The sequence below is a fragment of the Indicator indicator genome, chromosome 9 (assembly GCF_027791375.1).
Source record: "Indicator indicator isolate 239-I01 chromosome 9, UM_Iind_1.1, whole genome shotgun sequence".
Taxonomy (NCBI): Eukaryota; Metazoa; Chordata; class Aves; order Piciformes; family Indicatoridae; genus Indicator; species Indicator indicator.
This window is the reverse complement of record NC_072018.1, coordinates 5,421,273-5,448,083: the sequence shown is the minus strand read 5'-3', so window position 1 is coordinate 5,448,083 and position 26,811 is coordinate 5,421,273. Positions and strand designations below refer to the sequence as shown.

Here is a 26,811-nt window from a genome sequence, read left to right as displayed (position 1 = left end):
TGACAGAGGAGGGTTGTCTTTGTGGAATGTTGTCTTCTTGGGAAATGCTGCTAAAATGTGTCTCTGTGTTTGTGGGGAAGAAATATGCTGCCTGATCTGTTGGAATTAAAACTTAATTAGGCCAGGTTTCTCTGAGAACCCCTAATAATTGCCTTCTCCTTTAAAACCTGTAGGTTTATGAATAATAGAAGGGAAAGATTGAACATGGCTATATAAAGATTTTTCTTTTCCCTTTTTATGCTGTGCTTTCCTGCGGTATCTGTTTGAAATATCAAGTGAGCACTATTAGTTTCACCATGACTAACTCTGTGGTGTCTATAAAAAGTGCAAATGCTGTCTCGTGGAGCTATTTTGTTGCTTTCAAGTAGTTAGACTTGCAACACTAACTCATCTCATATTTGATAGGGAATCTGCTGAACATGAGAAAATTTTCAGACTGGATGACTTCTCGGTCAATATTCCACTAATAAATACCGGAGGTGGAAGTTCAAACTCTGATATTTACTGAGTCATCTTGTCAGTCACAGCCGTGATCTTCGCTGTAGTTCATAAATGTTGTGACCACAGGTGTGCACGCTTTGTTTACTCATTCACAGATGGGCAGATTATTGTAGTGAAACCTGGGGCTCCTTGTAGCCCAAGACAATTGCGTCAGGGATTTCTTGTCAAACTGGAAAGGAAATATGTGATAGTATTCTTTTGGGCTTTGTTTATGCCACATCCTATACGATTAGTCTGTAGATTTAGAAACACCCTCATTCTGGTTTCCTGGTGCCATCTGTTGCCTACTATTAATTTCCTATTTAATGTAATGGTCATCTGCAGATGCGTTTTACAGAGGGTTTCAAGTTTCAAAACAAGTAGGTTTCTGAACATTTCTGGAAACTTATGTCCTGATTGAAGCTGAAGCCTCTCCTAAGGTGGAGAAATAAAGGCAGATGCAAACATTATACATTCATGTGTCTGGCCAGTATTTCCTATTCTGTATGGCACATGTCATTTACCTTACCAGCAAACCAAAAAGGTTTAGGCTGGAGGTGTGGAAGAACTGACTCATCTTACACACATTGAATTCCTTTTACAATGATTTTTTAAGCTGTACTGTGTTAGATCAGTAGTGTTCCTTGCCTCTTTTGGGGAATCTCTGCATATATTCCTGAGTGTAATAACATCTACACTTTTTTTTTCTCTTTTTTTTTTTTTGTTTTAAAGCTTTCCTTTTCAGTATTATAAAATATTTTTTTTTGAGTAAGTGAAGGAAGACTTGAGATGTTGGGCTTTCTTAAGATGTAGGGAGGGTTTGGAAGGTATGGAAAATACCATGCATCATTTTTTTCCTGTGTTTTCTTACTTGGAGGCTCTACTTTGTGAGTGAAATACATGCATTCCTCAAGTGAAAAAAAAAAACCAAACCTGTGTAAAGCCTTGAGGAGCTGTTTTGCTATGATGAAAACTCTTGCTTTCACATTGTGCCTGGTCTGTATACCATTGCTCAGTGAAATTTCTATTCAAAACAGGTATTTGTGTAATATCTGTGTCTGTGCTGACATGCACATAAGGCATTAATGGAGAAGGAACAATATAATGGTACTTGACCCAAAAAAAAAAAAATCTCATTAATTTTAAACAAAAAGATCAAGTAGGAAGCATTGTTCAATTGAGAAAACTGCCTTTCAGAAGGTCATGAATGTCACCCTCATTCTTTTACAACAGTCAAGCCAGTAATCAACTATATCTCATCAGATTTTGTACAACAGCGTTTTAACAAACGCTTTTACTGGGTTGTTTATGTAAATGTTTTCAGTGGGTAAAAATATTTTTTTCAGGCAAAACAATACTTAGGTTTCAGGCATTCCAAGCCAGTGTGAGCTAATTAAAGTCATGTTGTGCAGTAGGTCAATAGATCAGGAAGCTGGCCTTCTAATTAGAAGAGGCAGGTAGAAAAAAAACCTTGTTCTTGTTGAAAAGGAAAACCAAAAAGAAGTAGTCTAGATGTGAGGAGATCAGAACCCTAGTCCTCTGCTGAAAGCTGTTTAAAAGTCTGCCCTTTCTTCTTTGAATCCCACCATGTTACGTATGGAGAGATTTGAGGCTTTAGATTGTCCTTCATCAAGGATCTTTGTGCTCGGCTCTCTGCTCAAATACCTCAGTCCTCAGTAACAAATAGTAGTCTGGCCTTCACAAATGGAGGTCTGATGGTAGTATTCAGACCATCTCTCAGCTGAGACCTTTTATCCTCCTTAATACTTTTAGCCTTACCTATTTTGTGTGGTTTGTACTATCACCACAAATAGGTGCCTGGCCAAACTGAATAGGTGTCGTGTTGGGACTGTTTTCGAGTAAGCCTTTTGTGCCAATTATTGTTTAGCTTTCATTCTTCCATCTTAATAATTGAAAAACGTTTACTTTCAATAACATGTAGGTGTTGGGTGTTGTTTTACCCTGGAGCATAAACATAATTAGGAAAAATAATAACAACTAAAAGATTTTAGATGGTAGAACAGCTTCTCAACTTCTGTGTATTTTCATCACATCAGAAGAGTGGAAGGCAGATCTATTTCAACCATGCTTTTGTTTTGTAGAAGTCGAGCAGGGAGTGGGACTGCATAACATCCAGGGTTAAATTCAGACTACATCCTTCTCTCATTCTGTGAAACGTTATATGTTGAAAATAAAATATCTTAATACTATTAAAGCTAGTAAATATAAGATGGTAATTTATTGGAGCGAAAGACATCATCTTTCTATAGGACCATGATGAGCTTGTCTTTACTGTGTGATGCTGGTAATACTGAAATGTGAAATATTTATGGTGTGGGATTGTAAGTTAACCATAGGTGTTCTGGAGACCATCTGTCTTACAGAATGTTTCATCATCATATTCACATGTTTTGCTTATCCAGTTTGAACTGAGAAGTGTATTTCCCAAGTACTTAATTGTGTAAAATTTTACCCATGATATTGTGAAGGTGGGGGTTATTTCTCTTGGTCATCTTCCCATCAGTAGAGCCATGGCATTAGTTTATTTAAGTCACCTCGGTGCTCTGAAAGAGGTTCTTCATCATTCCCTCGGTTTTGTCGCTTCCCAGTGCTTCATCCTGAACATCATCCACTGCAAGCAGAACATATTAGTCATTCTAAGACAAGGCTTGTTTATGCTTGTACCCTAGGGTGACTGCTTAATATTACTCTTCTGACATTGCTCAGTTGTTTATTAGTGCCTGTTTATAGCTAGAACCTTAAGGAATGAATATCCTATCGTGCTGACTTCTGTGTGGTTGATGCAAAGTTCCAGTTTGAGGTGAATTGTTACTTTGATCTTTTGAACTTTGATTCATGCATGTTGTTAAGGCTTGGTAACAAAGCTGTCGCCCTCCTACAACGAAAGAAATTGTTTTACTTGGTTGTGAGAATGGGGTCTTTCCCCCTTTATTTGCAGGTACACTCAGTTGAGTATTGCTAAAAACCCTGAAAGATCCAAATACATTGAAATTAACCCAAATACTTCAAGAGGACATGTATCTTGTTGTTTTCATCTGGGGCCTAGAATGTACTTTTAAAGGAAATCCCCTGCCTCTCCTCACTTCTTTGATATTTAGCATAATCAAGTATCTTGGAATACATGAGATAGGTTTGGTTTTGGTAAAAATAAACTGGAGGACCTATCCCCAATTCATCACACAGGAAAACTGGCATTAGATCTAGGATCAAATAGCTCAATATAAAAATAAGTACAAACAAACAAACCCCTCCCTACAACGAAACCCTATCTGAAATATGTCTAGTATTTATACAACAGGTTCTCAACACCAGCTGTTTTATTCCACAGATGTGCTCTTACTGGGCCTCTCTATTTGCTAATGAAGATGTGCCCAAGGTGCTAAATTTTAATGGAAAATGTGGATGGGCTTTAATATACCTTTTGTATAGGTGGCAGTTCACAATCCCTGCTCAAGCTTCTTTCCCAAATTCACTGTAGTCTCTTTTCCTAATCCTGTGTGTGTTTTTTTTATTGGCAAGCCTCTGACTGCTATGAAAGTAAGAAAGCAAAAATATTTTTTAAAAGTAGACTTTCTGACAGTAAGTTGAGTAATGTTAAGAATTATGTTGAAATTTATCCTGCTTTTGACACCATTGGCATAAGATATGAAGATCTAGTTTTAAAAAATTGTATGGGTAAAGATTCTGTTTCCAGAAAGGAGGGTGATCTGGAAGTGGATTTTATGCCCAGGGTCCATCACTGGTACAGTCTTTGTATCTTCAGTATCTTCAAACAGCATTACATATCCTCTCACTTCAGTCTTTGTCATATTAGAATAACTATTTCTTTATAATGTATCAGGCTGCATTTTAGATATGAGCCACATGTGGTTAAAAGATCAGTAAATTTAATGAGCCTGGCTTAAAGGTTCTGATGTAAGTTTTTGGAAACAAATTAATTCTTTGCTATTTTTATTGCTCTGCAAGCCTTTTGCGGTGGAACTTTCCATCTTTCTTGTACTGTGCTAGAAATATGCCTTACCCCATACCCCTGTCAATGAAAGCTGTAAAGGAAGTCTTGGAGGCTCAAGTATGAGAGCAAATATCACAGGATATATATTGTTTAGTCTTTCTACTTGTTGTATTTGTTTTCTTAAAAAAAAAAATCTATTTTTATGTATTGGACATACACACATTTGAATATGTTTACTACAACATCTCTGGGCTAATGTTGAGCTGCTTTTTCCCTGTGAAGTCATTTCTCAGTGCTCTTTGATATTATTTTGTCAGTATTGCTCAGACTGTGGAGATGCTTTGGGTAAATTGTTGTTCAGAATTATCTCTGAAAAAATGAGTTAATACATTTTGTATCTGTGGAACATTGCTATGGAATTGATGATGTTTACTCGTTAATTACTGTAGACTGCAGCTCAGTGTTGGCACTGTGGCTTGTTTGTTACATGTGATGATCACTTTATAAATGTCAATAAAATCAAGACAAAAACCTCTAGTACAACTGGAAGTAACAACTCAGTATTTTCCTCATTAGTTTTGGCAGCACAGAAGTCTTACAAAGCAGTATGCACTAAAATACCAGCCAACTGAGTCCCACACTGTGGCTATAATTACATATTTTTGCTTGCTAATCAGTAGAATTTTTCTGTGTACACTATTATATTTTAATGGTTCTGTTGCAACACCAAATTTACTACAATGTTCTCTTGAAGAAAATGGCACATAATGATTTAGTATTTACTACAAGAAGATATTAAACTAAATAATACATAATGATGCTGCACAGATTAACCAGCTCTTTAGTTCTTTTGTTCCTTATCTCTCTTTTAATAGTGTTTTAGAACAAACATAAAGTTGCTTGGGAGGGAATTACCAGAATTACCAAACTGGTAAATATAGCCATTTGAGTGGGATGTTTTGTTTCTTATTCAAAAACTCTTAGATTGTAATGTTAAGCTATGCTTAGGACATCAGTATCCCTGCCCCCAACTCATGGAGCATAAGGAGGAGTGTGGCCACTCCAGATAAGTAATAAGTTCATTAATTATAGGTTTACTTTTGTCATAGGTTAAAAGAGCCTGTGTGGGTCTTGATTGAACAAGCTGTTGGAGTACAGCATTGTGAAGGTCTGGGTAGGGAACAGCTCAGAGAAGTTCCATGTGCAATTTTTAGATTCAGAGCCTTCCATTAACTCCAAAGGTCACTAGCTATTATCAGGCTTTGTGTCCTTCTCGTTTTTAAAATGACTTTTGTCCAAGGTGATTATGCTGCAAACCACCCCCACCCAGTACAGTGGGTAATGTGGAAGGCAATTTGGTATCCAGTGTGCTTTCCGTTATCTTGCGTGCCTTTCCGATGTTAAAATAAATAAATGTTCTAAAGTATTTATTATTTTTTTTTTAATTCATGGTTATGCAGTCATTCATTTTTCACTTGATCATTATGAATATATCTGACAATATTAGGTTAGTATAATGCTTTTCCATTTACCTTGGAATCAGAGCTTTAGTGTCAGAGATGATCTATCCAAGAGTGGAAATAGAAGGTAAGGTCTGATGATGGCACCTCACCCCCTGTACTCCATAGACAACAGTTAATTATGTGTGAAGGTTGTGCTGATGCATCTAATATTTTTACAGATTTGTCAGATTCTGCAATGCCATCTGACATATTGGTGAGAGTAAATAGTTTTTCTTCTGCATTTGATTTCTGGTACGAGTCTGTGTCAGTGTGTGATCCTGTTTTTATAGAGGAAATTGTACTTAGTGTACGTGATACTTTTATATGTTGATGGAAAACATTTGATATTTCAGCATTACTGAATGTTGATTGTGTCCTAGATCTGTCCTATTTTTTTCTGCCAAGATGTTTTTAGTTGCCTTTCTCTCAGATGTATTGTACGTACAATTTGTTATAGCTTTCTTAACAAAAGGAAAAAAAACATTTGAGACTTTTTATGGGTAAATAGTTGTCAGGTTTGTGTTGTTAAAATTCTGTCTGAAAAAAACCCAATAACTATTCATACATAATTTTTCAGTTAATCTAGTGTTTATCTTTTTCTTGCTCTGTATTTATTCCATTTATTACATTTATTGTAATGTGTTCAATTGGATTTACCTATTGCAAGGCAAATTTTGCATAATCAATACTGTTAATTAATCTAGTTTGAAACAGCACTCCAAATTGAGAAGATATTTCTGTTGTTTCAGACTGAGGAGTATCTCAACCAAGTTTTCTTCCTCCAGTGGTTCATGATAAAAGTAAATTAGCACAAGTGAAAAGGGCTCAGGAAATAGGAAAACCAGCTGCTATTCAGTAAAGTGGACATTGTTTTCCTATAGCCTGTTAAGCCTTACTGCAAGCCTGAGAGTCTCTCCTTATTGATACTTAGCCTTACTCCTTCATACATTCTGGCTGCTGCCCTAATTCAGGGTTCCTACAGTCCCTGAGGTTTTTAAAATTCTGTTGAAGTATGCCCGGAACTAGGTGTACTTTGCTTCTGTAACTAACTTTTCCTTTGTTACTTTCTTAATCTCTCTGTTACAGATAATGCATCACTTAAACCTGCATGAAGATTCCATGCTGTCATAGTCAAGCTGAACCTGTATGGGTTAGAGGGGCAGAAAAGAGATGACTCATGAAAGCAAACAAATTGCTCATTAAAAGTGTTTAGAACATAATTTTTGAAATAATAAGTGGCAAAACCTTTTCCTTGGCAGATGTGCCCACTTTTTTTTTTTTTTTTTTGCAAGATTTTTAAAGGAAATGAAGCTATTCATCTTGGATCACATATCTCTTGCATCTGGCTCAGGCATAGTGTCTTCTCCCAGGTTTTCTCAAAAGCTTTAATGTATTCTTTTTTTGTTTCCAGCCGTGATATATCATGTTCTGGTGCTTGGTGCACCCTATAGCTAAAGAGGAACATCGCTTTCTCCTGTGTCTGATTTAATTATATTTAGCTAGAATTTGTATTTCACGAGAGAAGCCTTTCAGGATTCAAATCTGCAAAGACCTGGGAGAGAATGCCTTTGCTGCCATGTTCTCTGTGAAGAGAAGGTCTTAGATCCCATCCCTTTGCTTTTCAGTGGAGAAATAGTGGTTTACTTTCAGCATCGAAAAAAAAAATCAGTATACCTTAAAAATTTTGAGAAATGACATGCTGACAGGCTGTTGGGCTGTGAGGATGCACCATGTTTCTAAGGCTTTTCTTTTACACAGTCATTTTACAATTACTACTTGGTAGCCTGTTCTTTCCAAATCCTTGACCTGCACCTGACAACTGCTGGCTGATCATAGTGAATAAATTTGTATAATCATTGTGTGATGACTGCTTAATAGCTGTACTCCAAATATGCAAATGCCTTTTCTGGCTTAATACATGTCATCTGCCATGACTGGACTATACATTTAGTATTTTTGAAACATTTGCAAGTATTGGAGCACATCCTTGCAGTCTTGTGTCTTCTCATGCAGAGCCCTAAAATGCTGAAACCTACAAAGAAGGAAAAGATATATGAGGAAAAAAGCCCCAACCAACCAAACAAAGTAGAACCAAACAAAACACAGAAAAAAAAAACCAAAAAACAAAGAGAAATAGTTACTGTATTTGCTTGTGTGTGTTGTGCAGAAAACTAAACAAAAAACTTCCTTAAAGGTTTTGTAGTAGTTTTTCTATTTTCATTCTTTTTATCTAGATTAGCAGCATGCTTTTACTCAGAGTAATCCACGGTATTTATTTCTTTTCTAATGGTGCTTTCAACATTGCACAGAGAACTTACATAAAATGGAAGATTCAAATCCAAATTCTTGTATCAGTCTGAAATGCTTGCAAAATGCTCACCAAAAAAATGCAAACAACACAACAAACAAACAAAACTCCAAAAACCCCAACAATATAAAGGGCTGTCTGGAGTGGTGCATAAAGACAATTTGCTCAGATTTGTGAGTTGGCAGTGCTGAAGAGTTGGAAGATTGTTCTGTAGAAACACTGGTAATTTCTTTCTCTGATCTTGCTCTCTTCTTTTAAGCATTTCCTGTGGCCATAATGGTGAGTTGCTGAGACAGATGGACAGTGAGACTTAATATTTTGTCTCTTTCTGTGTTATTTCACAGAATCACAGAACAGTAAGTGTTGGAAGGCCCCTCTGGGGATCATCTAGTCCAACCCCCACACTAAAGCACATTCACCTAAATCAGGATGCACAGCCACACATCTAGGTGGGTTTTAAAATTCTCCAGAGGATACTCTACAACCTCTCTGGGCAGCCTGATACAGCCTAAATACAGAGAAGTTCTACCTTATGTTTAAATGGATCTTGTATTCTAGTTTATGCCCCTTGCCCTTTCACTGGGCACTGCTTTGTATATTAATATGTATTCATGAGATCCCCTCTCAGTCTTGTCCAGACTAAACAGCCTTAAGATTTTCAGACTAATCATAAGAGAGATACTCCAGTCTCATCATCATTTGTGTAGCCCTCTATTGGATTGTCTTCAGTAATTACCTGTCTCTCTTGAACTGGGGAGTCCAGAACTGGACACAATATTCCAGATGTAGCCTCACTAGGGCAGAGGCGGAGAACTTCAGTGCAGCAGCATCAGAGCATTAGTGAATATTATTATTTTTTTTTTTAACAAAATCTGAGTTTCACTGCCCTTCCAGGCATGTTTTTTTTATCTTTTTAGGTATTTGTTTCTTTATTGTTTCTTGGAATTTAATATGTTTCCAAACATCAGGGGAAGAAAAATAAGCTCAGTAGTTCTATGTGCTAGACAGAGACTGATAAGATAGTAGTAGCCTAATGTCATCAATAGCTTAATAGACATTGTGACAAAAAAGAGCTTTAGTGAGATTTAAGAAGCCATAACTTGGCTATTTACTGTGAGTTTTGTTTGTGCTTGAGAAAGTAAGCACAAAACCCCAACCAACCAAAAAACAAACAAAAACTTGTTTTGTTTTTTTGAAAAAAAGCAGGGTGAGGGGCTTCGTCTAGGTGAAGGTGGAATTCTCTGTGTGGAATTATAACTAAGTGTTAAGCTCAGCTGGATTTGCAAGAGCTGTGAATGTGGAGGGGGAAAGAAAAAGGTTCTGATGTCATCTCCCTGAACATTGTATCATTTCATTTCAAGAAGGTGCAAACCCCTAAATGGTAGTTTAAATCTTAACTGAAAGAATTTTATTTGTGTCCCTCAACTGGATAGTGCAAAGAGTGTGACTAACTCTCCCAATTTCCTGCCTTTTCAAAGGGACACAGCTATAAATCTTTTCACATGATCTTATTCTTCATCTTTTCCACACACTTTTTATTATTTTAGTGGGTATAAGAAGAGGCTATGATGCATGAAGTTGGCCTTCAGAGTTTTTCTTGATGAAGAATAAGAGTCCTGTAATAACAGCATGCTAACATGAATGGAAATCCAGTGGGCATCCTAGCAATAAAATGTAGCTAAGCCTTTTTGTCCTTCCAATCTGTGTGGCATCCAGCTGGAAGTGAAGTTCTGTGACAGTGCATGAGGCTGCGGAAAGGACTATGGTGCCACCAAACCCATGTTGGTACCACGTTAAAAAAAAAAGCAGCTTCCTAATAGTAGCTTGGGAAGCTGGGGGAGCAAGTTGAGATGAACATGATCTGAGTTTGGTCTAATAGCATTGAATAATCTGGGATTTAACCAGGCTTCAGCTTCTCAATAAACAACAACATGCAGCTTTTCTGCTTGGTGCAGTGAGGTATGGAAAGCTGTTCTGCGTCATTTCCATCTGTAGGGGGATGTGGTATGTCAGGTGTCTCAACACTAACAATTAAAAGGAAGTGAAAGGTTCCTTTGCACATGCCTTAATGTCAGCATTTTGGACTGGGAAAAACTGGGAAAACACTACTGGAGCCTTTCCTAGTTCTGTTTTTTTCCTGCCAAAAGTGTGACATTTAGACAGGTTGATCAGACCCATGTTTCTCTGAGCCCTTATGCTGCTTGAGTGGGCTGACAGAAACGTGAATCCTATTGACATTATAACTGTCTACAGAATTGGAGTGGAGCACTTGGAGACTAGGAAAGATGACGTCCTAAGTGTGAGATAAAATGGATGCTTTCTTTATTGCCCAAGTTGCTTATGGAAGGAATTTATCAATCATCATTGCTAACGTGACAGAACAACATTTACTTGGCTTTTCATATATTTTTAATAGGAGTTTCTCATATCCCAAGGTATTTGACTAAAATAAAAAATCGGCCAGCGTTCGTGAGTTTACTGTTGGTTTGTGTGTTTGTCAAAGAAAGAATGATTGGGTTGCATGCAATAAATGTAGAACATGTAAAATTTAACAAGTCCGTGGGTAAGTAAGCTTTATTTTGAATAACTGTTGTCTTCTTTATTCACGTATGTCTTTTTGCCAGTTTATAGCACAGACACTGATTATGTTGGCTCTTTCAGCTGCTTTTGTTACTGTTGAATGCAAACTGCATCCATATTAAGGACAGCCTTCTCTTAAAACAGCCAGTAGATTAAAAAAATTGATTCCAAGCACTTTTCACTATAGCAAGCAATAACTGGTGGGTTTCAATGCTAAATTTGGAGAATTTCAGCTAAGGAGTAGTCTTAAAATACAACTTTCCCATGTATGACCTTGCAATAAGGCCATAATATTGTGTTAGAGGTAGTTTTGTTCCTTGCAGTTTATGCTGGAATAATAGTTTTATTGCATCTTATTATTACTTTTCATTAAACTCACTCTGCAGTGTGCATTAATGCCTTGATTTAATTCAGATGTAGGAAATAAGAGTTTCTGAAAATAAAAATATTTAAGGGAACTGTAAGTTTAGAACATCTGTGATGAAACATGAACCTAATTCAGAGAAGTAGCCATCTCAAAATAAATGGTTCATCTATACTTTTTGTTTTTAAAATGGAGAATTTAAGGCTAAAGCAGATCATGCTTCTAAACTCCCTGAGATCTTGGCCAGAAAGTACTGTATAAATGCTAAGTATTTAAAATTAATTATGTTGGAGGCCTATAAACCAGTGCATTGATTAAAAATCTTCAGTTCATTAAACTTCTCAATGACAGAGGCCATCTCTGTAATATAAACTGCTGCTGCTTCTAGCAGCAGCGGCTGACTGGCATCTGTGTTGTAATCTTTTTAAAGATCCCCACCTTTGCTCATTAGACCAGCAGCTGTTGTCTCTTGCTGGGCAGAATTTATTTCCCCTTGACACAGGTCTCAGAGGTGCAGTTGCAACTTTGGCAGCACTTGTTTGCAATGAACTTTGTAGAGGTACTTAACTAGTTTTTTTAAGATGAGGTTTGCTTTTTGGTTGTGAGCTGGGGTTTTTTGGTTGTGTTTTAGGGTTTTAGTGAGGTTTGGTTTGGGATTTGTTGTGTGGCTTTTTTTGTTGTAGTCCTTTTTTCCTTTTTCCTTTTTTCCTTTTTCCTTTTTTCCTTTTTTCCTTTTTCCTTTTTTCCTTTTTCCTTTTTTCCTTTTTCCTTTTTTCCTTTTTCCTTTTTTCTTTTTTCCTTTTTCCTTTTTTCCTTTTTCCTTTTTTCCTTTTTCCTTTTTTCCTTTTTCCTTTCTATTTTCCACACATATCTTTCCAATAGCCATTTTTGGAACATCCACAAGGACTGAGGAGGTGTATTCCAGAAGTGTGCTACAATCTGGACAGAACATCTTCCTCTCGTGTGTCCTTAGCAATATATCTGATATAATGACATTTTTCTGGTGTTATTCACTCCTGGCATTTGGAAGAACAGTACCACTTCACAGACAAATCGTGCACACTTTACTTCTTCAAATAAGTAAATCTAAATTTCCTAGTGAAAGTCTGAAAAAACACCAGAGAACAAGACTTACTATGGAAGAAAGCCTACATAGATTATTGAAATATGACATGATGAATCTGCATATATTGTTTACATTGTAACTTCAGTTTATCCAGACTTGCACACAAGGTCACAAAAGAAGTTTAGGCCTTATTATTCCTGGGGGAATTTGTATTTTTTTTTTTGCTGTGCTGTTTGATTACCTTTCTCTTTTTTTATTACCATCTGCACTGCAAGGCTGGTTTTGCTGAGGTTATTTTTTTTTTAAGCAGCATCCCATGATACCCTTAATTCTGAGTTTCCTGCACGTTTGCTTCATTTGCAATTTGAAGAGATTTTTCTATAAGAAATACTTTTATTCCATATTGTACATCAGTAGATTAGCTATTTTTTTCCTATATAACCTTAACCATTTGATTCTGCAGAGCAAATACAGTTGCTTTAAAATAAGAAAGAATTTAACCTTTTAGCATCCTTTAGTCTGCAGTGAGAAATATGACAAAGATTTCAGTGTTTTCATTTAACACATTGGTTTTAGTCCACTGTCTTTCTGCCTAAAAACTTTATTTTGATACTTGACTTTCTCCATCTATTTTAAGAAGTTATTTTCAGGTGACTTCTCTGTGCAACCAATAGCATTGACTTCAGTAGCTTTGAATAGACTTTTTCTTCTGTAATGGCTTCTGCTGACTTGCTGGGAGAACAAAATGCTGTCCCTAGTGGCTCCTAAAACTTACGAAAGCATGCATTGAGATTGTGGATATTGTTTTTAATGAAAATATCTTGGAGTAGTATTTTTCATAGCTTTACACAGAGCTAAATCTCAAGCTCCTTGAGCTTGAGTCTTCAAAATGCCATTCATCTGCAACTGAGAAAAGCCCTTGCACATGCTCATCCAGCCAAGTCATGGTGAAACAGTAAATACAGAAACCTCATTTGTATGTGATGTTCTTCACATATGACAATGCAGTGAATAATGGGGGTGTGTTTCAAAAGACAAATTCAGCTTTTTAAGTCTTTGCAGTCATCTGAATGCAGAAGTGTTATATGTTTTTTCCACAGCATTTACTTTACCTTAAAGTAGATTATGGTGAGCCTTAGGCAGCCTGGCAGCCTACTTGCTGGGAGGCCAACGCAGAATAGAAGAGGGACCACCCTGTGGATATTTGCCACCTCACTGGTGGTCCTGGGCAGGACTATTTTAGTATTAATGCTTTCAAAAATCCTTAGAAATAGCTGAGTTTATAAGCGTGAAACTCATATCAAGAAGCACAATATCAGTAAGGATGCTTAGCAGCCCTCTCTTTAGCATCTTTAAGTGTTTCTTGTCCCTAGAAAGGCCAGTTAATCACCAAGCAGACCAGGGAGTTTCTTGTCAGTTGTGATTTACAGTCTTGTCTGTGGGGTTTTTACACCTCTTTTCCATAGCTGTGAGGTGGCAAGTTTGTGTATAGAAACGACCCAAAATATCTGTGAGATTTCCATACACCTGGGTGGGAAGGGCAGCCTGTAGAAAAAGGCATACTGTGAAGCAGAGTGGTAGCTTTGAATTAAAATGACATTTTTCATTGGTTACTGAAATAGCGCCCAATTCCTTATCACTGTCACGTGACACGAGTCAGATTTACTCATAAATGCCTGTGTTTTTCAGCCAGGTGCACAAAGGCATTCCAAGACAGGAACAGTGGGTTATGGTTTAACATTCTCTAAATCTGCTGTGAAAAATGCAGATGAGCATCTAGCATCTATACATCAAACTGATGATATGGATGAAGTGAGCAGAACCAATGTATCAAATATTCTTCACTTTCCTATAAAAGTAATTTGGCAGTGTGCCCTTATTATAGTGTAAATATCTTCCTCCTTACTACACAATAACAATAGATTTTGGGCCATCATTTTTGCCTCCTGAGGTTGTTGCAGTTACCTGTAATGTCCATAGAGTTTCCTTGTTAACAATGCTCTCACGTTACTAGTCAGTGAGTGCTTCCAGAAAACAAAATACCTCACGTATGTTCTGCGCATGCCTTTCCATGGTTTCCTTTAATTAATACAGGTAAGACATGTTTTAGCAAAAGCTGAAATACCACAATGAGATTTGCTCATATACTCTACCTTTGCCAGCTTTTTTCTTTATGTTATGCAGAGTGCACATATGTGGCAAGATACTTTGCTGCTTGGGTTTTTGCTTTAAGAATTATCAAACTTGTGTTACAGATTGTATATATTATTTGAGACATAGAATGTTTCTAGCATTAATCATTTATTCGTGGTTTATTGAGTTATATTAAATGGAAAATGTGTACAAAGATCAGTGGTCATCTCTGCTCAAGCATCTAATAAAGCAGAATCATAGAATCATAGAATTGTTTTGTCTGGAAAAGACCTTTGGGATCATCAAGTCCAACTGTCAACCTTACACCATCATGGCCATTAAACCATGTCCCAAAGTGCCATGTCCACATCTTTCTTGAACACCTCCAGGGACAGTGACTCCACCACCTCCCTGGGCAACCTGTTCCAATTCCTGACCACTCTTTCAGTAAAGAAATCTTTCCTAACATCCAATCTAAACCTCCCCTGGCATAGTTTTAGGCCCTTTCCTCTAATACTAGGAGAAGTAGCAAACTCTGACCTCACTGCAGCTTTCTTCCAGGGAACTGTAGAGAGCAGTGATGTCTCCCCCTCAGCCTCCTCTTCTCCAGACTAAACAATCCCAGTTCCCTCAGCCACTCCTCCTATGGCAGAAAAAAACAGGTTATTCAGAAAATTGTGAGTCGTTTGATGTTTGATTTTTTTTTGTTTGTTTTTATTTATTATTTTATTGATAGTTGTCTCTTCTTCATTCTTCCATGTCATCAGTCATGAAGTACATCGAATGCTAATATCCACATTTCCATCTACGCCTGTCTGGAGTATTCAATCATTTTCTATTATGCCATCTTTATAAGGGAAATATGCATGTCTACTTGTTTGGGTTTGGCAGATGTCTTCCATTTTCCTTGTCACATGTCAAAGTTGGTTATGATAGAATTGATTTTCCTCCATTAAGAATTTAACTTTTTTTTCAATTATATTTTAATCTTTCTAGAGGTTACTTATGATTATGAAGACTGGACATGAACCTTTGTGGAGCAGCTTCAGGAAACTAGAGATAGACCATCTGTATTGTAGCTGTAGGTGCCTTAAGAGCATGCTGCTGTGGTTTATTTCTGGGGAGCTGGGACTGCCTATGTATTGGCCATCACAGCTGCTCTGGCATGTGGTATGTTAGCATATTGGGTCTGTTAACACATCACAGTGACAAATTTGTGCTTGCAATTCCCTGCCAGAGGCAGTGGTTTCTTTTTGCAGGTTCTGTTGTCTGGCTGTGCTCCAAGCTGAACTTTGGTTAAAATGAATGGAATATGAAGGGAAAGAGAGGTTGATTTATCCAGATGAGTTGGTTGAGAGGGCAGCTGAACAAATCATAGTACAGACACTGCTCAAAGGACGGTGCCTACTTGTTAGAGACAAGGAGCTTGGGGGGTAGAAATGATTAATCTACTGCCAAGGGAGCAATTGCATGGACTTGAGCCCTTGTCCAGTACTCCTGAGGTGAAAAAATTCGTCCTTTGTGAAGAATTGTGCAGAAAGTGGTAGTTTTAATCATCAGTGCTGTTTTTATGTTAAAGTCTGAGGAAATATTGGTTGGTAAAGATTGTGGCGATGGTGCTTATAAAAATATACTTGAGGTTTCAGTGCATGCTGGTTTACTTATCCTGCTTGGTTTGGAAAAGCATTTAGTAATTAAGTTAAAATAATTAAATTGGGTATTATAAGTACAGGATAGATTTCAAGCATTCTTTTTTTTCTCCTTGAGGTTACAAAATATTATCCTTGCATTAGCGTCTTAGAGTCTGTTGAGCAGAGATTTTGGGTAAGTTAAAAACAAAAGTTCAGCTAAGGTGGAGTAAGAAGACTGGTGTCTTGGCACAGAGTATACAATGTGTAAGGCTGGTGGCTTGGCATCTGCATTCTTTCCAATGAGAATTTTGAAAATTTGATTGGAAGTGCAACACCACCACATGATTCTGTACTTACCTTTCAGTCTAGTATAAAGCTTTACTTAAAAATAATATTCAGACTAAATTTCAAAATATGCTTTGAAAGTCATCAGCACCATGTCCAGGATGAATATTGAGTGTTATAAGGAACAGCTTATCCGATTTTGCTGTCATCTGAATTTTAACTCTGGCATAGAACACCTCAGAAAAGGCAATCTTGCTTCTAACACTTAGCTGAAGGCAGTTTCATTGAGGTAAAGGTGTTCCCTGCCCCTCTGCCTGGGGATTTATGGCTTCATAGAAACATTTAACATGTTGTGAACCCAGATAGGCCCTTCATGCTGAAAGGCCAGTCATCGTTTCCATTCCAGCTTCCAAAAACATCTCAGGATGAGGGAGTTACTTGGTCTCCCTCCATCCTGGTTGGCAGTGAATGGTTGGTAGGTATGCTGGGTGCCCACACCCTATACTGCCCAAACCTTGCTTTGCTAGCCTGTGGAAAATACACAGTTCATGCTATGAACATATGATGTGCATCTCTTGGAAACCCATCTGCACTTGGCTTTTCAGACCTTTCTGGATTTCATTGCTTCAGATATGCTGTTGGGTGCTGCTGTTACTTTGAACTCGTTAAATCTGAAGTAAAATCTAAAATAAACATTGAACAAGAAGTGTACAGAATCTTCCACTCTTGTCTCCATAAGTATTTGTTTAACTATTATATTTGAGTTTACTTTACCTTATTTGAATTGATACTGTAGTTTGTATGATGACAATTTCTTGAGGTTGAACTTCCTCGTTGCTGACTTAAGGCCTTATGTACTTAATATGTTCACATACTTGCCTTTTTTGTTTTGTTTCCTTTTCCTTAAACTTTTTGCTGTAATTACAGTAGATAATTTCTTTGATTTCATGTTGAGAGGGCAGAAGTACTGTGCCAGCAGCCTTTTTTGATTCTTTGCTGCTGCTACTATTCTTTTGCTGGCTCCTGGGGGTAATGGTTCTGTTCACTCTACTTCTTTTCCTGCATACTTAGCTGCAGTTGTAACTGTTAGTGGTTGTTATTTAATTAACTCCAAAGTATTGCATGAATAATGCAAAAATAAAAAAATGTAAAAGAGAAAAAAGGTCAAAACAAGGGAGTTTTTTATATTTCAAATCCATATGCATTATATTTTGCAATTTTTGCATAAGGCATTATTAGGACAGTGACATCAAGCAGTCTGCATAACTGCAGAAATATCAGAGGTATGTAGTAAAAGAGAGATTGGCAATTAGCTGGGGATCAACTTTGTTTTCATAAATTGTAGTGAGAATTTCTTAGTACCTTGAATAGACCCTTCTCTAATACTGAAATTACAAGCCTGCTTTACCTTTTCTGGGTGTTTTCAACTAGCAGAAGTTGACTAATTTTTTTTTTTTTTTAATAAACACGTTGATTAATTCTGGCAGAAAAAAATAATGTTTGTATCTATTTGCATATCCACATATCGATCAGTAGGTCTGTGCTGTTAATGTATCAATGAGCAGTAGATATTCGTGACCATTTCTTTGTGTGAAGGCAGCATAAAGAGTGGCTTTTATTAACTAAAACTTTCTGGATTTGCTTTTGTAGTGGATGGCTGCATCCACAGAGCTGCCGGGCCCTGCTTAGTTGCTGAATGTCGCAACCTGAGTGGCTGTGAGACTGGGCAAGCGAAAATTACCTGTGGATACGAGCTACCTGCAAAATGTAAGTCAGCCCTTTCTCACGTTTTCTTTTTGTTCTAGGCACGTGGAGCTGGTGTGCGTGCTTTATTTCCCTGTAGTCTAATTCAACAAGGTATTCATTTTACAAAATTAGCAGTGGGACTTAATTAAGCATGTTTGGTAATAATGTCTTCCCCTCAAAGCAATTCAGGCTTCTCTAAATGATTATTTCACCTGTGTTTTCCAATGCAAATCTACATGTCTCTAAAATATAAAGCATCTTTCATGTTTATTTTTGCAAGCTAAAACATATCCTTTCATATGCATAATAAAAGATTGGAAATGCTTTATGAAGTATTAACATAATATACATTATCATATTTAAGTTCCACAGAGACAGGTTTTGGATGCGTTGCGTATTTCATATGCTTCACGCAGATTCCTTGATTTTGAATACTTTGGGAGCCGAGGAGATCAAAGTGATGTATTGTGTTTCCAGCTGCTCCACAGGGTCTGATTGGCAATTACTCTGAAGGAATCTGTCACACTTTAGCTTTCGACAGGGTGCGGCTCAATGCTGGAATGGTTTTGCACTTTGAAAGTGGAATTGTCAACATTCCCGCCCTTTTAAAATAGGAAGTCAGCTATTTGACCTTGTTGCATAGATGTTGAGCTTGTCTCGGAAAAAAAGTAAAAGGTTGACGGCAGGTTGGTCAGCCAGTCTATTATGTAAGAATAAAAAGTAGGAAATCTCTGTGAGGTAGGATCTTACAGAATGGCATATTAAGATATGATCCTACCAATACCAAGAAAGCATTTCAAACAGCATATAACTAGAACTCAAGCTCTCTTCTTTATATGCACTGGGAACATTCAGAAATGTTTAGATCCATTCTTTTAACTTATTCTACACTTTTTTTTTCCATGTAAAATCAAATGTTTACTGCAGTCTCAGCTCTCTTTTTAGGTCCGTATGGCCTTGAATACTTAGGTAAAGAAGAAAATTATGTTCTCATTCATTTGTTGGCACCTTCTGTGATGATGAAGATGAGAGCTAAAGATTATTTCCTTGACAGTGATAATTGCTATATGTGGGCAAACTTTACTGGGTCTTGCTTAAGTTAGGTTTGTAAAATGGGATCTGGTTTGAAGACTATAGGAAAAATGTTTGGTTTGTTCTTTATGTAGAAATAATAAACAAAACTACAGTGAAACTCACTATCACTTGCAGTTGGAGATAAAACCTGTAAGCAGACACAGAGAAAAGACAATATTCTGGTTAATCAGTATTCTTAGAAATTGAAATATCATCAAAGGCATGTCTATTCAGTGACAAACAGGAATAGGGAGGGAAATGTACAGTTTGCATGCAGAAGCTGAGAATGAGATAGCCCTTTTTTTGTGACTTTTTTCCTTAAATGTATTTGTTTCACCAGCTGTTGTTTTCTTTTACTTTTCCCTTTAGAAGCTTTTGGGTTTAGGCTTGTTTAATTACTGTACCTTTTAGACCATTCACCCAACAGTGATCAAACACCCAGGACTGTTTTCATTTGTCGAAGAGCTATGGAGCCGCTAGATATCTTTTGTCACTCAGTGTCACTTTGTTGTAATAGTAAGACAGTCTAACTGTGGAAACTATACATTTGATAGTTGTGATGAGAGCAGCAACATGATGGGAGGTCCAGGCTTCCTCATCCAGATGTGCTGTGATGCAGCTTTATATGTCAGCAGTTTGCTGAATGTTAGAGGTGAACGGATAACCTCCAGCATTCATAATGAGATTGCTTTTCACTTACCTGTTTGTGTGTGGGAGACCGACTACAGTAATCCATTAGCAGTCTGAGTAGTGCAATCATTGTTTTGTTGTCTCTGATTTTCTCGTCTTTGTGGCTGGATGAATAATGACAGTAAATGTGAAATGTATTTCCTAGAATGATGAATTGTTATATTTTTGTTATTTAACAGGATTATAAAATAGCACAATTATATTTCCTGCCCCTCTGGGATTTTCTTCTCTAGTTCTTGTTCCTGAAATTCTTTGCTTTGGAAGTAGTTTGCAGAAATCAGCAAAGTTGCTCTGGGACGGAGCAGCCTTCACGTGTGCTGTATGATGCAAGATTTGGGCTTAAGCTGAGGAATCCATGTTAGAGAAAATTTAGTATTCATGCAGCATATTGCTTTGTGTTATAGACAACTTGAAGAAAGTTGGAATTAAATTAGGCATTTGAAGGGAAAGTATGCTTTGTTCGGAAGCTGGTAGTTGGTAAATAAAAATCACTTGTGCAATCTTCTTTATGATCTGTTGTATTTTTATTGAGTGTTTTGCTGTATTTGCTTAGGTTGAATAAGAACAGATCTGATAAATAATTTCTTTACAAAGGAAAAAATGAAAAATACTGTCTGACTGAAAAATACAAAGATGTAGGGCATAGGCTGGCTTTCTGTATTTTGTTCTTCTTGCATCCGAGTAACAGGAAACATTCAGGGAGAGAATAAATAAAATAATTCATTTCTGTTCCTCATCTTTTTATCCTAATAGTGTGAACAGACTAAGATTAAGACATCTGTACCCTTAGAGATGTTTCTTTATGAGCTTTTCAAGGTACATATTTTTGAAGGCCAAAAAAACACAACTGTGTGAAAATAAAAGTAAAATCAAATTGACTTTTCCAATTACTGGTTAATGTAACATTCAGTACAGTTTTAGAGAAGTCAGTGTAATCACCATCTGCCTTGTGCTGCGAAAGCCTACACAAAGCCCTCCCCAAATGCCAACTGAGTTATTTGCTGAATACATAATTCAATTGATGTCAGCTATTGTTGTTTTTCAGCAAACACCTATGCAAGCACCCAAGTTTTCATAGGGCTTTGGAGGGCTGAAAAAGGCAATGCCTATTGCTTTGAGGTCTTTTCCTTTAATGCTCTCCCAGGCCAACAATCAATTATGCAACTTCTGTGCTTCGTATTATTGTTCCTTTTAAGGAAAAGTTCACTCTAAATATTGTACAACAGGTCTTGAAACATTGAGCAGTACTCTGATACCGTCATGCTTTAAATAACAGATGAACACTATCTGTTTAAAGCTCTACAAATGCTTGTTTTCTTTCTCAGTTGATTAATAGTCTCAGTTGGCTCTGCTGGCAGAAAATGGTCTGAATGTAAATTGTGTTTATGGTTGGAACCAGGGGTCCATGACAATCTCGTGCCTTGTTATCTGCTTGCAGAGGATAACTATTAAAAAAAGACCCTGTCAGAACACATTAGAAAATACAGTCCTGTGCTGCAAGGTATTTAACAGGCTTAAAACCAGTGGAAGGTGTGGTGCCAACTTACACCACAGGTAATTGTTGTTAATCTACCTAGTAATAATGTCTTTCTTTTTCTGAAAAAATGTTTGATAATAAAGCCTCTAGAAAAGAAAATCTTACAAACCTAATACGGGATAGAGCCAACCATTGGTATATTAAATCAGAAAGGGGGACTTTCAGTGGAGATACCTTGCTGGAAATGCTAGATGGTTTCTAATACATTATTTTATGTTGCTAGCAAAGCTCTAATAGTTAGAATAAATTTTTCTGTTTGCTTGCTATTTTTAGTACTTTTAAGAAGTACCCTTCAGGAAATAGCATATATAGCGTAGTCTTCTGGTCCAAAGTCACAGTGTAGATCAATCTGGAGTAATAATGTGAATATACTCCCAAAGACAGTTCCTGCTGTGAAATAAGTAGTTAGGAGGAGTGCTAGTATTAAACACAGTAGGAGGAATCAGCCTTTAAATTTGTTTAATCAGATTAAAAAATGGAGATTAAAAAGTAGGGATTAAAAAGTGTGCTTCTAGTATATATAGACACAACTTTTGATATTTAAAAGATGATTTTTTGGAGAGTATTATTTGAAAGTGAAGGTAGTAATTTTTAATCTCTCCGTATTTTCTTGGGGATTGCTTACAAAGCTGTAATTAAAAGGTTGATTATAAAGAAATGTAACTCTAAAGCTCCTATCCATTACTCCAAAACTGATAGTTGGAAAAGTGTTAATATATAATATTCAAGCAAACAAAGAATTTTGTTTACTTATTTTAAAACTCCTGTTTAATATATTACACAAATTTTCTTTCAATCAATTCTAAATTTTGGATATGTAAGTTTTCCTGTACGTCTCTTATGTGCAAACGCTATCTTTGCATGATTGTTAGGTTGCTACCTTACTGTTTGCTCTGGGAAGAAGTATCTCTGGGAATTGGAAAGTGAGCAACCTGTGAACAAGAGAAGATTGCTTAGCGAAGACTGACTTGGCTGCTAACTCCCTCTTGGCCAAGGCCCTTGATCGTCTTCCCACATTTGCTTTTAAATATTTCAATGAAAACAAGCATACCACCAGATGCATAACTAGACTGAAGTTTGATGACATTTCGGTTGAGAAAGGCTGCTGATAAGCACAGGATGTCACAATCATTAATATAATGAAACTTCATAAATGTGATAATAGTTTCCCAGGAAGGAAACTTCGATCCTTTGCCTTAGCTTAGCAGCATCCCATTATGGTCAGCATTGCTCCCAAGCTGCTGAGACCTACTAGAAAAAAAAGATACAGCTTGAAAAAAGCTGAGACAGGTATTTTCTGAAAGAGAGCTAAGCTGCAGCAGCTGCTTGCTGTCCCTATTCCTTAAATCTTTATAATTGCTTAAATCTTTAATTTTACAATGAAACAAAGCAAATTAATAGTCATCATAGGTCCAAGCCCCCTTGTTCTTGAGGGATATTTTTGTTTAGATTTCTTTGGAAAAGGATCTTTTTATGGTTAACAAAACCAATTACTGTGTATTTGTGTGTTTTCTTCTGACCTGTGTTTAGGTTTCAACGGTTATTTTTATAAGCTTAATTTATGTATTTTATGACCATTCTGAAAGTAAGTGTAGTAATGTCTTTATTGTCTTTTAATTTGGTCAAATTTGATCCATCTTAATGACCTCCTGTGTTCACCACTAACAATAGTATACATTCCATATGCTGTAAATGTGTTGGAAGGCAAATATTAATGATTACTTCTTTGGTCCTGTAAGTGCTGAGATTTTAATGAGGGTTTTATGGTATATTGTAAAGCTTTATGGCCTGTCTTTCCCTTATGTACCCCCTCCACACACATATATACACACAAAGGGAGAATTTAAGGCTCATGGGGAATGATGAGAAACGTATTTATCAACTTCAGTTAAACAAATTCAAACATCTCCTTTTCTAAGCCTGCTCTGGGTCTGTCATCAGCTTGGGTAGAAAAAGGACAAGTCCTGTAGCTATCAGTTGAAATGAGTGGTTATGAATCAACATGGATCTTCCATCACAAGACTATATGATCTTTGTCCTTGGATTGAAGCCTAGCTCATGTACATTTTTTAATGGATAGATTCTTTAAAGTTTAATCTGTGAATGGCCTGGAGCACACATTTGTCAGTGTTCTGTGTAGTGTTAAGCTGTGGTTAACTTAAAGCCTGTAGTGCTGGAAACCCCTGGTTTGCATCACATCGTTCAGTTAACAAATGTCTGTGTTGGGGCTAAAGGAAATGTTTTGTTGCTAGATCTGAACCTCTTCTTGCAATCTGCTCATTCCAATCTGCTCACTGAACACAACTCCAGGACAGAAGTGAGCACAATCAAAACGTAAGAGGAGGACTGAACCATTTGCTCAGTAAATAGTTGAAGCTCTAGCTTACAATGTGTTAATACAGTTTAATGGCAGCTGGTGGAAACTTGATGCCATGATTTTCCCTCTCTGGCCTTCTTTCTGTAATTATAGGCATCTGCAACTTCCAGGAAGGTCTAATTCTCACTGTTCCTGAAAGCAGTTACAGATCTGAGTTTGCAGTGTAGTGTGGTAGTGACAGGGATCACAGCGTTTGGTATCGCAGTTCCCTGGCATCAGCATCCGACAGGCTGGGGTTCATAGAATCATAGATCCTTTCAAGGTCATCTAGGCCAACCTCCCTGCAGTGAGCAGGGACATCTCCAAGTAGACCAGACAACTCAGAGCCCTGCCCAACATGGCCTTGAATATCTATATCTGTTATCTATAACTATATCATCTGTCTATAACATCTATATCTATATAGGCATATACCACCTTTCTGAGCAACCTGTGCCACTGTTCCACCATCCTCATAGTAAAAATTACCTTCCTTGTATCTGATCTAAATCTGTTCATTCTCTGGATACCCTCTTGATGAAAGAAAGAGTAAGTTACAAGGTGTAAACAGTTTCCTACTGCGTAGTAAACATTAGGTGTAAGCTGCTATTTAAAACGTCTTCTAAACTGGTGAAAAATAATTTGCTCTATAATATGCCTTTCTACACTGGTGGTATGTAGTCATTCCTCAGGTATGTTGGCACTGGAGCAGGGCGTTGTGCCCCTTAGGGCTAATATATTTTATTTCCTCTATGCTTGGATATAGTTGGTAATAATAATAATAATAATAATAATAATAATAATAATAATAATAATAAATCTAATGCATAGCAGAAAAATAAATGATTGCTGCAGTCAGCTGACAAGGAGAAGGGGTTGTAATGGAGATGTTTATATTCCTTTTACTACAGCAGTTGCTGCTGTTTCTTCTCTAATATGTTCCCTCAGTAGCCAAAATCTACACTCAGTACTTGAAAAATTAATCCTTGATGCATGAGATTTTGTCTGCCTGAATTTTGCCTGTCTCATTTTAAATGGTGATAGAAATTGCTTACTATAGTAAAACACAACATTAACCTCATAGTGTCTTGGCACTTTGTGATTTATGGTGGTTTAGTCTCTGAAAAATAATACGCAGCCTGTCTCCCAAACCTGGATTTAGCTTATAAAATATGTTGGCACTGGCTTGGGGCTTGAATTGGAACACTAACTGCTTATCCTCCTTCTCCCTAGGGTAGGAAAAAGGTTTAAAATTGTAGCCTCTCAGAGGTCATTAACTTCATATCATTTATTCAGATTAATAATAATTATGTTATTGTAGCTGGAATGTTTTAAAAACACTACAGCCTAATTTTCTCTCTTGCAAGCAAGTATAGGATTCCTTTTGTGCTGAATCTGCATACTCCTCAGGCCAAAGTATGACAAATTATTTGCAAATGGAAATAATCAGATCACAGGTAATGAATAAGGACATAGCTATTTCCATTTTCCTATTTTAAAATAGAGCAAGAGAAATAATGTGGATTTGAACAGAACTGTGATTTTTTTTTTTTAGTTATATTTCACTTGCCTACAAACTTTGCTGTTTATTGGAGTTTTAAAGCTGCTAATTTCATTTTTACTTTCTGAATATATTTTGAAAGTCTTACAGATGAAAAGTGTAGCTGTTTCAAGAGGAGTTCTTTACATATAGTACAATTCCTTTAGACAGTCTAAAATATATTGAGTGGGAATGTTACCTAAAATGGTTTTGAAACAATCCTTGTTTCACCAAGCAGAGGAATCTTGAGGTCATTTCACATAAACTAAGCATACACACCAAAACATTTTTTTTTTTGTGTGGATTTTGTTGTTGTTGCCCGTTTGGTGTGTTGTTGGGTTATTTGTTTGCTTGTTTGGTTTTTGTGGAAAATCGAGGTCAAAGATGTCTCTTCAGGAAGAAGACATCAAGTGTGGACTGCAGGGCGTAAATAATGTTTTAATTGCTGTAGAAAAAAATCTAAATATTGATTCATCAGAGAGTAAAAATGATAAATTTAAAAAAAAAGTATTATTTTACATGCTGAAGATGCAGTTTCAGTGCTTGTGAAAAGATACCAACGTCCACGATGTTTTGCCTTTGAGTATGGTGTTCAAAATCATGTGGATTTTTGTTGTTGTTGTGCAGCACTAGTAATAAGTTCCCTGCTTTTTTTTTTTTTTTTTAATTTCTGATAGCATCCCCCTATTCTTTACATTCTCTTCACACTCAGATTGTTACTTTTTTAATTTTGTTTGCAATATTTTGTACAAGTTGAAGGGGATACCGTGGGTTTCATTTTTTCATATTACCATGTATCTGTAGCTATACATCTATTTATATGTGTGTTTAGATTTTCTTTGGGCATACTTTACACTTTACACTTGTAAATTCTTTACACTTGCAAAAGTTGTAGTATGAATTCTTTTCTGGATAGGTAACAGAATCTTTTAGATTAATTAGTCGATAAAAAGAAAAAATAGAGGGTTCTGGAAATTACTGATTGTTGCCTATTTTCAGAATACTCAGTTTTAGTGGTTGCAGCATGGGACTCTTAAATCTTACTGGACTAGGACTGAAGTTTCACTGTTGGGCGTGCAGGGGAATTTTAAAATGAATCATCTACAGGGTACAGCAGTCACTCTGCTCTGGGCTTTACACCTTTCTGGCTGTCTTTGCTTGTTAACAAAACCCAAAAGGTATCAAAAAAGACCTAGCAGCACTCCCAGTGACTGGATAGTTCTACGAGCAGGGTTCTAGGAAGAAAGTGTACTCATGCAAGATACAGTATATTCAGCGTCAACTTTTTTATAGCTGTTTCTGCCCGCATGCTGGTTTGTGGGTGAGTATAATTTGCATAATACAATTTATTCGGTATGAAGCCAGAAGAAAGTACTAATTAAACAACTGTCACCAACTTTGAATTACATCTTCATACATACTTTTTCTTAGCTATTTGTTGTGCTACAAATCTGTCTTCTGGCTCCTCAGGAAAGTGAGTTATACTGAATTCCCTTTAAGTCCAGACACAGTGGTCTGAATTCTTGTACTTTCTAGTGATGTATCG

At 36.7% G+C, this 26,811-nt stretch overlaps 1 protein-coding gene across 1 annotated transcript in view; it reads left to right on the top strand.

The window, feature by feature from the left end:
* The window catches only part of MACROD2 (mono-ADP ribosylhydrolase 2), a 939,837-nt gene that overhangs the window by 265,656 nt on the left and 647,370 nt on the right, over positions 1-26,811 (top strand). Inside the window, exon 5 of the mRNA XM_054383563.1 lies at positions 17,973-18,089. Coding sequence (XP_054239538.1) covers positions 17,973-18,089 — 117 coding nt within the window. The remainder of the gene's footprint in view (positions 1-17,972; positions 18,090-26,811) is intronic.